This window comes from Arachis ipaensis, chromosome B1 (genome assembly GCF_059453495.1).
Source record: "Arachis ipaensis isolate K30076 ecotype BB chromosome B1, ASM5945349v1, whole genome shotgun sequence".
NCBI lineage: Eukaryota > Viridiplantae > Streptophyta > Magnoliopsida > Fabales > Fabaceae > Arachis > Arachis ipaensis.
This window is the reverse complement of record NC_142436.1, coordinates 144,710,155-144,724,971: the sequence shown is the minus strand read 5'-3', so window position 1 is coordinate 144,724,971 and position 14,817 is coordinate 144,710,155. Positions and strand designations below refer to the sequence as shown.

Genomic DNA, 14,817 nt, shown 5'->3' with positions numbered 1-14,817 from the left:
TGACCGAAAGTTAGTTGGGGAACGGAAACATTAAAACATTAAAAATAAATAAATAAATAAAGAGCAGATCATAAAGGACAAATTAAATGAACAAGTGTCGCAAAAGCACAATAGAAAACTAACGGTTGTTTTGAAAGTGTGTCTGGATAAGGTAAACAATTCAGCTCCTGATGATAGTCTCAACTCTCAAATAATGTAATAAGAACTTGGATTAGGACTGCACAAAAAGGTTGAAGAAAATGTATCTACTCAATGTGTAAGGAAAAGTATATTTATCTATGTAAAATACCCCTTTCATTCCCTCCAATCCATTATTGGAATCCAAGAGGGGAAGGCAAATCACTAGTAACAACAGCCAAGTAATTGTGAATGAGAATCACTTCATATATGCATGTATAATGAATATTTGGAGTAATCATTCAGGAGGACACACCCAAAGAGGGGAAAAGCCTTCTGAAAACCACTCCATTTTCCTTCACTCTGTCCTTATTTGACAGAATTGGCAAGGTTAAACATGTAACTATAATGAACAAAAGAGAAGAAAAAGAAGGAAACTAGAATCATAATGTGCATTGTCTTGCAGTGTGTATTGACAGGTGGGAACACAGCATAGAACTTCAACTCCACAGAGACTTGAAAGAAAGCATTTTCTCAGCTCTTGTTGGAGTGCAAAGAGACCTGAGGGATCTCTATGTCTCTCTTTGCAGTTAATGGTAACATTCCCCATGGAAATTCTTCACATCTCTAAAGCTGTAAAACTGAAACCTTCCTTCTGATGTTTGACCCCACCAAACTGGCAACAATAATCAATCATCCAGGGCACAAAATCAAGGAAGTATCATTCTCCATTGTCAGTCATAAAAGAAGCTTGGAACCTCAGTTCCTTTATCCTTCAGTAGACTTGAAGTCTGTACATAACACATTGCTGTTACTGCTGCTGTTATCGTTACCATTACCATTATAGACAACATTTGCTTTTCCATCTTTTTCAAGACCTGTGACACCACTGCCAGAACCTGCCGCTTTGCGACGTCGGGGAGGTCTGGAACTGTCTAGGTGGTAATCCCGACGACTTCGCTTCTCCTTTCTGTCAAGATATCCAAATGCTAAAGCTTCCAGCACCTTTGCTGTGGGAGGGCGGTTTCTTGTGCTCTGTCTCCTGGTTTGTATGTCAGGCTGATGGTAAGAGTGATCCACAGGTTTGGAGACTGTTGCTACACTGAGCTCTTCTAATTCCTTGCTTGTGTTCTTTTGCTGCACGTCAGAAGCTTCATTCTCAGAAGTTTCATCGCCTTGAACTTCAGGCGCAACAGGTAAATTAAGGTCAATTAGAGTCCGCAGCAGAGGTTTCTCATGTCGATCCTTGGTACCTGAAGAACTAGTAGCAGGAATAGCTTCTGTGCTGATAATTGAGCTGGAATTTGAAACTGGACCTGCTAGTGTCTCATTCCCCTGGGTTGGAAGACCAAATAATGAGTTACTTTCCTGAGGTGGAATTTTAATTGAAGGAACATTCTCACAAAGTCCAGAGTCATAAGCATGATCACTGGCCTTCTCTTGTTTTACAGCTGGAGTGAAAAATAAACCAGCAGTTACATTCGCACTTTGTTTCGGGGTGTCAGGATAGAAACTAGCCTCCTCTTGTTTTACTCTGGGAACTATAAACAAACTAGCTGTGTTGACATTTTTCTTTGGACGGCTACACGCAGTTAATCTCCGCCGTCTTTTTGCTGCGGGGACTAAATCTATTTTGTTCTCAGATATCATTCTCTGTAGCGATTGGCACTTCATACCATCTCTTCTCTGTGTGTTATTGGGCAAGTCTGTCTTCTGGTCCTTGGAGGCAGCAGATAGAGCAGTAGAATCCATGCTGCTTATCGAAAGCTCCCCTTTTGAAGGATTACTTTCTACACCATGCAAGTCCGAAGAAATTCCACCTCCAGCCTTCTTCCTATCATAGTACATGGTGTTGACAGACTCCGATTCATTTGTTTGTTCCTCTGAAGTATCTGAATCATTTTCAAAAGCAGAACTTCTTAAAACTTCAAATGGTAAGCTTCTCACTTCTCTCACCATTTTCATCTTTTCTCTAACCAGACTTGTGTCTACAACAGTAAATTTCATTCCATCCATGCTGCGGTTTGGAGGTTTTACCATGAGATAGCAATGGCGTGGCTGATCAGGGGAATTCTCCCTGTCTAATTTTGTTTCTTCACACCACCCATTCCCATCCCTCTCAGTGCAACCATTATCTGCAACTTTCTCAAGTTCAATTAGCTCAGGATCAGAAGCAACTTTACCCAAGACATCACTGACAGAATCAAAATAGTGATTCCCCTTCACTAGTTTCCTTGAAAACTTTTTGACTCCAGGGACAAGGAAGACCAGAGCATTCTTGGACGAAACAGCATAATTGTAACAACTTGGCTGCTCAGAGTGCCATCCCCTTGCAAGTAAACGAGGCCAAACAGCTTCCCAAAATAGATCACTGGTCCGAGCCTTGCTTAATCTGAAATCACCAGTTAGAAAGCTTATTATTTCCCCAGATGTAAGCATTGAACATGCTTTGCCAACTGGTATTTCTGGGCGAAGAGGAAGTCCCTGAGTGGACTTCATAGAATCTACAGCGAGACCTGTTAGATCTTCCTTCCCTTTACCAATTCCTACTGCCTCAACGAGAACTTTGAGCCCCACTAAGGCCTTTAAAGTTAAAACATAATCTTCTAGAAGTATTTTCCCCTCTACAAATGTCTTTGACACCTACCAAGTAATTCAATTTGAATATAATTATAAGACATTCCTAGTAAATATAATATAATTATAAATTAAGAGGCAGCAAACTCATCAAGATGGTTTTCATACAACTACTGAGGTTCATTAGATAGACTTTTCAAGTCGGTATAAGTGATCTGCTACAAATTTTTTCGAAAGAAATCACGGCTTTGAAAGTAAACCCAATCCTCAACAGAAATAACATCTTTGCTATCAAACTAATGTTTTATTGAGGAATAAACAACTGATAGATCTCATCCATGACAGTGAAGAAATGAGGGAAAATCATAAATCAGTACCTCATGTAATTTATTGCGGCATTCCTCTGATATGTTGGGTAACAAACGAGACAAAAGCTCTTGTTGCCTCGGTCCTGTGAAAATCTTTTGCCCAAAAATGCATTTTCTGCTTCTCATTTTCCTGCAACCAGACCATCTTTGATATCTGTCAGACTTGTAAAATTTCCCATAATAGAATGACAATATATCACCCATCTTCTTATTGCCAATGAATTTCTTCACTTGAACAAGATTCTTCCCAAATATATATAATCCAAGGATAAAACTGCTCTCTTCAATTTCATTCCAGGTGTCACTTGCAGCCCCCGGAACCAGACGAAGGTCTTTCTCTCCATGCTTCGTCTCTTGCTTAACATTGGGATTTCCCAATTCCATTCTATCCACCAATGTGCTGTCAGTCACCTCGACCTTCGGATTCAGTTTTTCATACTCCGGACCACCCTGAGTCTCTTTGACACATTCGAGTTTTGAAGATTCAATTTTCTTGCCAACTCCAGTTGATGACTTGCATGCATTTTTCAGATGATCATGATTATAGTTTCCAACTTCATTTGTAAGCCGAATCAATGGGATGGGTAATCCTACTCGAAATGCATGGAGAGCACTAACTGTGCTTTCTGCCTCATGTGAATTCTTTTGCAACCAGGAATAATCAGAATTTGATATCAGTGATGGAATCTCGACCTGGTACTCCTGGCCCACTCGAGGAAATACATCTGGATCACCAAAATTGTCATAATCATCAGAAAATTCTGGAGTAAGTGATTGTTCATCTGCCTGCTCATCTACACAATTCACAAGTTTATTCACTTGCACCTCATCCACCTGCAACAAAATTTGAACACAAATCTCATCGACATATATATGTATACATATTTTTCTTGAAAAAAAAAAAGAAAGAGAATTGGTCAAGATAAAGTAAATTAAACACCAGCATTTAAGAATGAAACTTGAACTAATTCAGCTCAAGCAGAGTCTCCAATTTTTCATTTTTTATTTCTTAACTATATATACATGAATCTCATACCAACCAAACCACCTCTACATCATAATAATAATAATAATAAACCATAATAAGGAGTAGAGATGTTATATTAGTTTATGACAAGCAAGCAGAAGCTGAGATAAATGAACCAGATCCGTTTCATGAAGTAAGATACGAAAGGAGAGGAAAAGTTGAAGACTTTACACAAATGCATGAGAACCCATTAGCTACATTACTCTTGAATGCCGAAAGCAACACAATCTCTACGAAACCACCAACACTCAAAGCTGAAACACGACCTCAGCAAGGCACAAGTAGAAGAACACGACATAAAAATATTATCTATTTTTTTATATATATTAAATAAAAAAAAAAGAAAGAAGCAGCAAGAAAAAGACAAGCAGAGGCACAGGTTCCACAGTGAGAAATCCAATATGATCCAAGAAAATTCGAGTTATTATTTACTACGATAAGAGAGCAGCAGCAAGTACATTAAGGAAGACCGTACAACGAGGAAAACACGAGATAGAGATAGAGAGAAGATTGGGAGTTAGCGGAAGCGGTTACCTCCATGGAAGAAGCAGCAGCAGCAGTCGGTGAGACCCACATGAAGAAACGAAGCTGCAAAAACGGGTCGTGGTGGTTACGCACCGATTGGCCAAGTTGCAGATTGGAAATAAAGAAAACGTGAAGAAAGCATAGTTTTTGATGATGAACCAAAAATAATAACAACACACAGAAAAAAACACTAATCTATACATATTATTATTATTATTATATTATAATAAAATACGAAGTCGTGCACACAAAGTAGAGAGAGAAAGAGAGTGGTGGTAGTACCTGCGTTAATAAAGAAGAAGAGTTTTCATGGCTACGAAGAAGGTTGAATTGAAGATGACTGTGTTCTCTCACCAAACCAAACACCTTCTTCTTCTTCTTCTTCTCCTCACGCACGCTGATTGATATGCACACACAACACAGAAAATAGAGATATATATATATTATATATTAATATCAATAATATTATAGAATAAAAAAAAATAGTAGTACGAGTTTGGAGAGAGAAAGGGGTCGGGACGCGCTTATGGCGCGTGAGAAACGGAGTGCCACGTGGCAATGGAGATTCCGATTCCAATCATAGAGAGTGTGGTGAGTGAGAGTGAGAAGAGGAGATCCTACTGCGTGAAATTGCTTCGCCGTTGCCATTTGTAGTTTTCACCCCGTCAGAACGAGATTCTAACTCAAAATTTTTAGATAAAAACAAAAGATTATATCATTTGAATTATAATTTATTAATTTAAATTTTATTAATTATTTATTTTTTTATTATAATATTCTATTCAATATATGCTTACATATATAAACGTTTAGTAACAAATTTTTTAATTTTATAATTTAATTATATATAATTTTAACTACTTAAATTTTGTAAAAATATTATTATATATCTTAACTAGTGTTTTTAGGAGGATATATTTAAAATATTTGTCAGTAAAATGGAAATGTATAAAGTAAGATTTTATTTTCTTGTAATGTGTAGAGTGTGTCAGGAAACTCAACTCAAGAGCATTAGTTAATAGGTAAGAGTTGAACATATTTTCAAATCTTCATTAACGATATATTAATAATCACATACTTCGTCCGAGAGAGATAATAACTAATCCCAACTAGCAACTGGATCTGGTAGTCTTATCCTTTTAAACGGTTTGATCCATCAAAATCTTGTTTTTTCTTATAAAAAAAAATAAATTTTTAATATTTTGTTCTACAAATATTTAAATTTTTGAAGATAAAAAAATATATTTAAATTTCTAATTTTTTAAAATTAGACATCTAAATTTGTCCATCCATCTAAATTTATGCAACATAACGAAGATGTATACGTGCATGTCGTTCTGCAAATGTAACCGTTATGATATTTTACATGTAAAGTGTAAAAAGGTAACGAGATAAAAAAAAATTGGTAAAAACTCAGGTGAAGTTGATACCTGAGAGCCGTTAGATGAAAATTTAATCAAATCAATCAAATCATTTAACAGTTCTGAAATATTAACTTCACATGAAGTCGACTACACCTGAGTTTCAACAAAAAAAATTTTCAATGCTCAAACGCAGAGATGCGTTATATAAACCTCTACCACCATAATTTGAAAATGACAATGATAAAACTGATGGTAATTTAAATTCAGATAGACAAAAAATTCAAATATTTAAATTTTGAGGAGGTCAAAAATTTAAATATATTTTTTAATTTTTAAGACTTAAGAGTTTAAATATTTATAAAACAAAAGATAAAAAATTTATTTATTATTTTTCTAAAAAAAATAATTTGAATTCCATGTTGTATTCGAAATTCAGCTTGACATATTGATAATAAAAAGTGCATTTGGATAAGAGAAAGTCTAGGGGCCAACAGATTTATTAAAATTTGGCCAGTATTTAGTCAGTAAAAAAAATAAGTGATTTTGTATTATTAGATGAAATCTCACACCATTAAATACATTATTGATGACTAATTGATGGTTACAATGTATAAAATCTGTTGCTCATTTTTTTAAAAAAATCAAGCATAAGAAAAGTTAAATAATGCTGTATGTAATAAATTTTCATAAATTTCAAAATATTATGTTTGGAAAAAACAATTGTTGGTTAATGGTTATACTATTAAGCATTTGACTTGAATACAATAATTAGATTATATCTTCATCTATCTAAAAAATATTGTATTTTAATTTTTAAGGCAATTTAACATTAATTTTAACAGAGAGCAAAAACGGGAAACTAATATTTATTTCCTATAAATAAAATTTAAAATCCCATATTTTAAAATTTAAATATTTTAATTTTTACTGAAAGTTTATAGATTTAAAATTCTTTTAATTCATTACTCAAATAATTCACCTAATTAAACATAGTTTAACCTAAAGCCCCACAGGCCACAGTGTCATACGCCTTACATGTAGCGCGTTTACGTGGCCATAATTGGGACGTCTAATGAATTCACCAAAATACCCCTCACCAGTTTTGCCTATAGAAGAAAACACATGAAATAAATAAATAAATAAATTAGCAGCAGAATATGGATATTAATCTATTATAGTATATCTACTATCTACGATCGAGAGATGGAGCTTTCATTATTATTTTTGCGTTATTATAAGGTGAGAATTATCTACTTCTACTCCACGTGACGCTTCTCAATTTATTTTTATTTTGATATATTATAATTCTTCAAATAATATGTGTACATAGCCATATATATCAATTATTCGACCTCTCAAACTCTATTATTTCAGATGTACTAAAAGATATACTCTCAAAGTTAATCTCTAACATAACATCATGTATATTAACTTTCCAAAGATATGAAATTTTGTTAAAAGATTCACGTGATGATATATATCAAATAAATCCAATATTCTTTCTAGAATAAAACTTGAGATATATTTGATGTCGCCTGTGGCTTATATAATAAGAACCAAATTAAATTGATATCACATCTTTAACTTCCAAGGAACTATTAAATATAAAAAAAATTTAAGAACCAGCAACGTGAAACCACAAGAACCACCTATTTAGTATCTAAAAATATTTCAAGGAACAAATTTCATAATTACTCCGTTCCAATATTTAATGCTCACGCTTATTATTTAAAAAATTATTATATAGGAAAATTTAGTTGCATAAAATAAAATAATCCTTACATTGTTAGTATACTGCTTTTGAGTTGTATATATCTTAATGAGAATTTTAGAAAAATTACTTTAAGTATACCTTTTTTTTTTGGGTTAATAACGCGGACAAACGTCTAAAAAAACTACACAATAATATTATCATCAATCATTATCTATGATGCACGGACACTGACACGGACACGGGACACGACACGACACGGGACACGCCGACACGCGAATTTTAAAATCTTACATGACACGGGGACACGCATACGTATAAAATATAAAGTATTTTTTAGATAAACTGTAATAATATTTTAATATTTTATTGATATTAAAATATAAATTAATTTTTTTTAATTATTTTTAATGTCTTATTTTAATTATATCAAGTATTTAAAATATTTTTTATTTTAATAAATAATAATATATACTATATCTAAATTTATTTTAACAATATATATTAAGAATAAGACCGGACACGCCGACACGTGATGGTATTTAGGTGTGTCCAAGTGTGTCCGGAGAAGAATTTTTATTTTTTATTGAGACACGGTTTGGACACAGCAGACACGCGTGTCGGACGAGTGTCGGTGAGTGTCGTGTCCGAAATGTGTCCGACACGCGGACACGGCAACTCAGCAAAGTGTCCGTGCTTCATAGATCATTATACTTACTTTTTATACCCATTATTTAAATAGTCTATACATTATCCAAATCCTTTTGTTAATTAAATTTAACTAAATTGATTTAATATAATAAAAATTAATTATGATAATTATTATTCTAAATTTTATTTAGTTAAATTTAATTCATAAAAAAAATTAAAAATATAACATTACTCATAAAAAAAAATTGATAATACTCTTCATGGAAATTCGCTCCTCTGTTAATAAAATTTTAATACAAAAGTCACATGGTTGAACGCTTGAACTCAGTCTTCCACTCTTCCTTTAGTCTTTACTCTTTCCACATCGCGCCCTTCTTTGAAGAAAAATAAATAACACGTCAAATAATAATAATAATAATAATAACAATAATAATAATAATACAGCGTCCCTAATAAAAAGAAGCATATTATTGTAATATATATGGCTTACTATATTTATAAAAAATGGAAAATGAAATTTTGCAGAATAATTAAATTTGATATATTGTATCAAAATTTACTCCTATTTTACTTAATGAGTGAAAAACGTATATAATGAATTATATAATTAAAAAACATAATGGAGATTAACTTTTACATAAACTATACATGTTCAAGTAATGAAATTCAAAATATTATAAAATCACGCCAGATTGCCAAGTGATAATAGAAGTGGTAATTATCTATTAAGATGTGGCAATTTTTTAAAACTTATTGGATAACAATATGAAGTTGTTTTTACTCTGTTAATGTATAAAATTTTGTACCTCCAAACTCTTTTTTCTTTTTACTTCATGATGAGTTATTTGAAATTTATTTATTTTTCACTAATGTTTAATGCATTTAAATAAATTTCTTGGTTTTAAAATTGGACAAGTATTTTCTTAGTTAAGCTTTTATGTTAGTACACTAGAAAAATAAATGGTACATTTTGACATGTAAACGTAGTCATTATGATTGTGCAAAACTTGGTTAGGTTTGGCAGCTAAAGAAAAGTCGTAGTAATTTTCAGAGGAGTACAATCAACAATAGGCCCACTCCATTCATTGGTAGGCATCCATGCAGAGAACGGTTTGTTTATATCACTACCTCCAACACCATCTATTCTCTTTCTCTTTAGTCTTTACACAAAAGACATAAAAATAAGAAAAAAAAAAATAAGTCGTTAATTTTTTAATTAAAAGACATAAATTTCTGATTAATTGAACAAATAAAAACCTTTCTAACTTTTTAAAATACGAAATTTTTAATTTTTTTCATTCAAAATATATAAGAATAAATAAGTTCTTAGAGAGACTTAGATGTCTTGCATTTTAGAAAGTGAACGATGTTTTTGTATTTTTAATTAGTCGATAACTTATTTATCTTTGATATAAAAAATTAGGGACCTATTTGTCATTTACTTTAAAGATAAACATAAGGTCCAAAAACATAAAAGACATAAACAGATTTCTTTGATATAATGATATCAATATGAAATTTGTAATGGAAGAAACAAAAACGATAATATCAAACATGCACTTCCATTAAAAAAAAAACATGCACATGACAAAAACAAATATACAATATAAAATATTTTGAGGTAAAGAGAGTGAGGTTGTGACTGATTTTAGCTTTGGTATGTATGTTTTCATTATAAAAAAAGAAAAAAAAATCAAATAAAACCTATTCTGGACCATAAAGAACCAATGTATGGAAGCTATTATAAATGGCACATTTTAGCCACAGTATATGTATCATGTTTGTTTCATTTTCAAACCGATAGATATCACAATTGACTTAGATACATCTATTTAGTTAAATGTATTGTGAAGTAAAACTTAGAAAACTTGATTTTTATTTATTTATTTACCCACACACTTTTTTTTGTTGAAATTTTCTAAAAACTGAATCATACATAATAATCCCAATTAAATAGGTCATCCCACGTCTAATAAAGTAGGATAAACAGCTTTTAATTTCTCTTCATGTTGCCACCACCAGAAGAGCAAGTTGCAAGAACCTTAATGAGTTAATGGTGGCTAATGCCGTGGGATTAATCCATTAGGGGTAGACATAGAGGTTTTGCCTATCTAACTTCCATATTTACCAAACAAGAAGATTACAGGGACACCCAAACTAAGTGAACCTACCATCCAAATTACCCTTAAAGAGTGACTTCCGCGACGATACAATGGTTGAAACTTGAAATGAAATCATTCTTTAATACAATAGTGAACTCAACTGCAAAAATGACCAAGTTCCTCATCTGCCACATGACCTAAGGGTTTCATCACAAGTCACTTTCTCCTAAACTCAACTTTCACTAATCCATTGAACGATTAGCCTTAAGTCGTCATCACAAGATTAGTCTTTCTGTTGGGTCCAGATCTTCACAGTTTTGTCATTGCCAAGAGCACCGGAAGCGATCATGTTCTCCATCGGGTGACACGAGACGGATACAACAGTATCAGAATGGCCTTCCAATTTCTGCACTATTTTCCTTGTTTGCAGTTCCCACAAGTATATACAATTATCTTCTGAGCCACCAACAACATACTTCCCATTTGTTATAGAAAATGTGGATGAAAGGCAATATTTTGAGTTAACATGACCGGTGTATGTCTTCAGAAACTTGCCAGTAGAATAGTTCCAAAGCCTCTGCAGGGAGAGAAGAATTGAATGAAGCACAAAAAAGATTAATAAACTGAACAAGTCAGTTTTTGCCAACGGAGCTAACATCCAAGGCACATTGGCTAGTACCTAGTCCGCAATTAAGAAGAAGAAAAATAAAAAGAAAAACTAATAAGTTTGTTGCACACCATTACACAAAATATATATATATATATATCTTAGCAACAAGGTAGAAGCCATTAGAGAAACTTATCATGATAAGCAATCCATTAGAATTTTGAAAGACTAGAGTAATGAGTGCATTCACTAGTTAAACATAAGTATTTAACATCTCATTCATCATTCCTCAAGTCCCAAAAAACTAGTTAAACTTTATATATGCTTTTTCTTCCTAAGACCAAATATGCATACTACAATTAATCAATAATAGACAAGCATATTCTAGAAAAGTTCAGGCTGAAAATTCTGAAATTGAAAACACCAATGGCATTCAAGATCAAAACTAACACTATTCTTCTACAATCTTGACGAAAATAATAAAAGATTGAACAGAATTGAAAATTACCAGAGTGTTGTCCAAAGTGCCAACGAGGATGAACTTGCCATTAGGGGAGAACTTGACAAAGGAAACAGGAGGGTTCTCATCGTCAATGAGAGTCTTCATACAGTGGCCAGTGGAGGCATCCCAAATCCTACAGAGCCCATCGTAGCTACTAGAAACAATAAGAGAACCGTCGCGGTTGAAATCGACGGCGGTGACAGGGTCAGAATGTGCTGGAAGGACCTTAAGACACTTACCGGACTTAACGTCCCAAACCCTAACAGTCTCATCGAAGGAACCAGAAACAATGATGTTCGATTGGGGGTTGAAGTTAACACAGAAGACGTAGTTGGTGTGGCCATGGAGGGTTTTGATGAGGGAGCCGGTGGGTACGTCCCAGAGGCGGAGGGTCTTGTCGTCGGAGGCGGAGACCAAGAATCGGGAGTCTGAGGAGAAGGCCAGATCGGAGACGCCCTGCTCATGGCCCTCATACTCCTGCATCGGCGACAGAGTGCGGCTGCCGGACTCAGAGTCTGAGTTGGTGAAGGCGTAAGTGCGGAGGGTCTTGTCCGCTGACGACGATGCCAGGAGACGGCCATTGGAGGAGAACTTGACGGCGGAGATGGCGCGCTTGTGGCCGGTTAGGGTTTGTGACAGGGTGTATGGCTTGAACGATTCCGATGGCTCCGTCGTCATTTTACTCTCCGTGTGTGGATTGTTCCTCTAATAAAAACTTGAGGGTTCTGTTTTCTAAGAGTGAGGCGTGTTGGTATTAAGCATAAAGTGAAATTAACAACATTTTACTTTCAAGTTGACGTAGTAGCGATCAATCACATATCATTCAGTGTTTCCCTGTATTCAAAGGTATATTAACACAGACGGAAATGATAATTGCCTGGTTTCTGGGAGCTAAAACAGTAAAACATAGTTACAAAAATGTCAGTAAGACAATGATTATGCGAGTTCATTTCAATACACAATTTGTTACATTTTGTGATTAAATTACAAGTATTCCTTTAGGCAATGAGCACAAAATTTATCATAAAAAAACTTTAACAAAATCTAACGACAGGAAAGGGAAAAAAAAAAAAAAGCAAGAACAAGCCAGTAATAATTTATCATCAATCAGTAAGCTAGTAACAGAGTTAATCAACCCAAAACAAGCAAGAACAAGCCAGTAACAGAGTTAAAATTTATCATCAAGCAGTGAGCAGAGCCAATCAACCAAGAAAAAGCACCGAGCACTGATTGAGCATCCGAGGCATTACCTTCGGCGAGGGCAGTGACCATAGTTTTGAGGGAGAGCGACTGACGACAGGGGCGACGAAGCAGGCGGCGACGGTGAGACCAACGGCGGCGCAATGGAGGCTAGGGTTTTCAAGGAAGAATGGGGAAGAGTTCTGCGTGAGGGAAAGGGAAAGCCTGAAAGGGGGAGAAACTGGTTTCTCAATTCAGAAACCCTTGATCTTTTTTCTGAAAACGCCGTTCTGAATGCCAGAAATAAAAATATGCGGTGAGCGTGAATCGAACACGCAACCTTCAGATCTTCAGTCTGACGCTCTCCCAACTGAGCTATCCCCGCATTTGATATTTTTTAAATAACAATAAATAATAATACAATGCATAATATAAATAAAATTAAGCTTCTATTTAAAATACACGAACCTCACCACGGAGCTGCCGCACACAATCTCTGTTTTCATGTTTCACTCAAAGCATCACTCTCTTACAAGAGCTCTTCTCTTCTTCCTCAGCCACAACCCCCCTCTTCCATCTCCATCCACAAAATCTTACCTTCTTCTTCTTCGGCCAGAAGCACGCCGCCACTCAACCACCTCCACTTCCGATGACCACCACTCTTTCACTATCTCCTACCTCACCACCAAGTGCGGCTTCTCCCATGAAGACGCTCTCAGAGCAAACAAGCGCGTTCGCTTTGACACCCCCGTCAAGCCAGATTCCGTCATCTCCTTCTTCAAAGCCCACGGTTTCTCCCCCTCCCAAATAGCCACCATCATGTGCAAGATTCCCGTGGTACTCACATATGACCCCACCAAAGCGATCTTGCCAAAGTTTCAATTTTTGGCATCCAAAGGTGCTTCTCCCTCTGACATTGTACTCATGACCACAAAGAGTCCCAACTTCCTGCTTCGAAGCCTTAACTATATAGTATCCTTGTACGAATTGGTAAGGAGGTTCTGTCCCTCTGATCTTAAAGCCATTGCTTATCTAACTGGATGCCCATCATCCATTGCTGATGTTCGTGTGCCTCAAAATGTGAAAATGCTGCTTGATGAAGGGTTGACCAATGCCAACATTCACCATTTGCTTAGAACTAGGCCTTCTGTGCTGTCCTCTGCTGATTTGAAGAAAACAGTTGAGGAAGTGAAGCAATTGGGGTTTGATCCTTCACAGTCTTATTTCAGTGTGGTGTTGCTGACCAAAAGGGCCGTAACTAAGTCCCGATGGGATGCTAAAGTTCATGTCCTTAAGAAATGGGGCTGGTCCGAACAAGATTTTTCAGAGGCCTATAGGAGGCACCCTCAGTTTATGCTACGTTCCGAGGACAAACTCAATGCAGTGATGAGCTTTTGGATCAGTAATCTCGGCTGGGATTCTTCGGCGCTTCGCATTAGACCGGTTCTTTTTGGTTACAGTTTGGAGAAGAGGCTTATTCCTAGAGCTAAGGTTGTCAAATATCTTCTCTCCAATGGTTTGATGAAGAAGAATGCTAGCATAATCACACCATTTTCTTTGACTGAGAAGCTGTTCCTAAAGAAGTGTGTCACATGTTTTGAGGAGAAAGATAGGTCTCGCCTATTAACACTATATCAGGGAGGATGTTAGCATTTTTGAGTTAGTCAACTTTTGATGCCAAATTTTGTGTTAAGCAATCTTTTGTTTCTTCATGTTACTTTAGTCTATGATTGGATTTCTACTAATTTGATTGAACCGTCTCATTTGCTTGGCTGATAGCATTTTAGATTTTACTCATAGATCTCACCTGAATCAGTTACTTGATTGTTCATAAGTAATTGATCAAGGGGTATAAATGGTTTTGTGCTCAGAGATAACTTTGTGCACCATGCTTGTTTGTTGGTTTTGTAGTGTATTCTTGTTCGAAGAAGTGGACTGGTTCATATATTGAAGGAATTATGGAATTGAATGTTGTTTGAATTCCTAACAAAATTTGCCTGTACAAAACCTGAGCAAGCTGTTTGTTTCAGCCATAGTAAATTGACATGGCCCCTACGCCCCTCCCCCCTCAAAAAAGTAAAAACATA

At 35.1% G+C, this 14,817-nt stretch overlaps 3 protein-coding genes and 1 non-coding gene across 7 annotated transcripts; 1 reads left to right on the top strand and 3 right to left on the bottom strand.

Moving 5' to 3' along the window:
- Nucleotides 1–246: 246 nt before the first annotated feature.
- On the bottom strand, nucleotides 247–5,030 carry LOC107638511 (uncharacterized). Of its 2 annotated transcripts, XM_088502057.1 has the most exons (5): nucleotides 4,897–5,030; nucleotides 4,624–4,677; nucleotides 4,261–4,343; nucleotides 3,072–3,896; nucleotides 247–2,760 (listed from the first exon to the last, which is right to left on the bottom strand). In XM_088502057.1, the coding sequence occupies exons 4-5, from the start codon at nucleotides 3,444–3,446 to the stop codon at nucleotides 886–888; spliced, it is 2,250 nt and encodes a 749-aa protein (XP_088358183.1). In that variant the 5' UTR covers nucleotides 3,447–3,896; nucleotides 4,261–4,343; nucleotides 4,624–4,677; nucleotides 4,897–5,030; the 3' UTR covers nucleotides 247–885. The 2 variants fall into 2 exon arrangements, with proteins under 2 accessions (XP_088358183.1, XP_016197314.2); XM_016341828.3 differs by lacking the exon at nucleotides 4,261–4,343.
- A 5,288-nt stretch (nucleotides 5,031–10,318) lies between these two features.
- Nucleotides 10,319–13,008, bottom strand: LOC107638493 (COMPASS-like H3K4 histone methylase component WDR5A). Of its 3 annotated transcripts, none has more exons than XM_016341799.3 (3): nucleotides 12,802–13,008; nucleotides 11,558–12,385; nucleotides 10,319–11,019 (listed from the first exon to the last, which is right to left on the bottom strand). In XM_016341799.3, exons 2-3 carry the CDS (start codon nucleotides 12,227–12,229, stop codon nucleotides 10,726–10,728), a joined length of 966 nt encoding a protein of 321 aa, XP_016197285.1. In that variant the 5' UTR covers nucleotides 12,230–12,385; nucleotides 12,802–13,008; the 3' UTR covers nucleotides 10,319–10,725. The 3 variants fall into 3 exon arrangements, with proteins under 3 accessions (XP_016197285.1, XP_016197294.1, XP_016197301.1); XM_016341808.3 differs by having other exon boundaries at nucleotides 11,558–12,442; nucleotides 12,802–12,981; XM_016341815.3 differs by having other exon boundaries at nucleotides 11,558–12,276; nucleotides 12,802–12,981.
- Nucleotides 13,009–13,042: 34 nt separating this feature from the next.
- Nucleotides 13,043–13,115, bottom strand: TRNAF-GAA (transfer RNA phenylalanine (anticodon GAA)). Its single transcript has one exon. It is a non-coding gene; the product is annotated as a tRNA-Phe (tRNA).
- A 119-nt stretch (nucleotides 13,116–13,234) lies between these two features.
- On the top strand, nucleotides 13,235–14,503 carry LOC107614138 (uncharacterized). The gene has a single exon (XM_016316367.2). The coding sequence runs from the start codon at nucleotides 13,235–13,237 to the stop codon at nucleotides 14,378–14,380; it is 1,146 nt and encodes a 381-aa protein (XP_016171853.1). The 3' UTR covers nucleotides 14,381–14,503.
- Nucleotides 14,504–14,817: the final 314 nt, after the last annotated feature.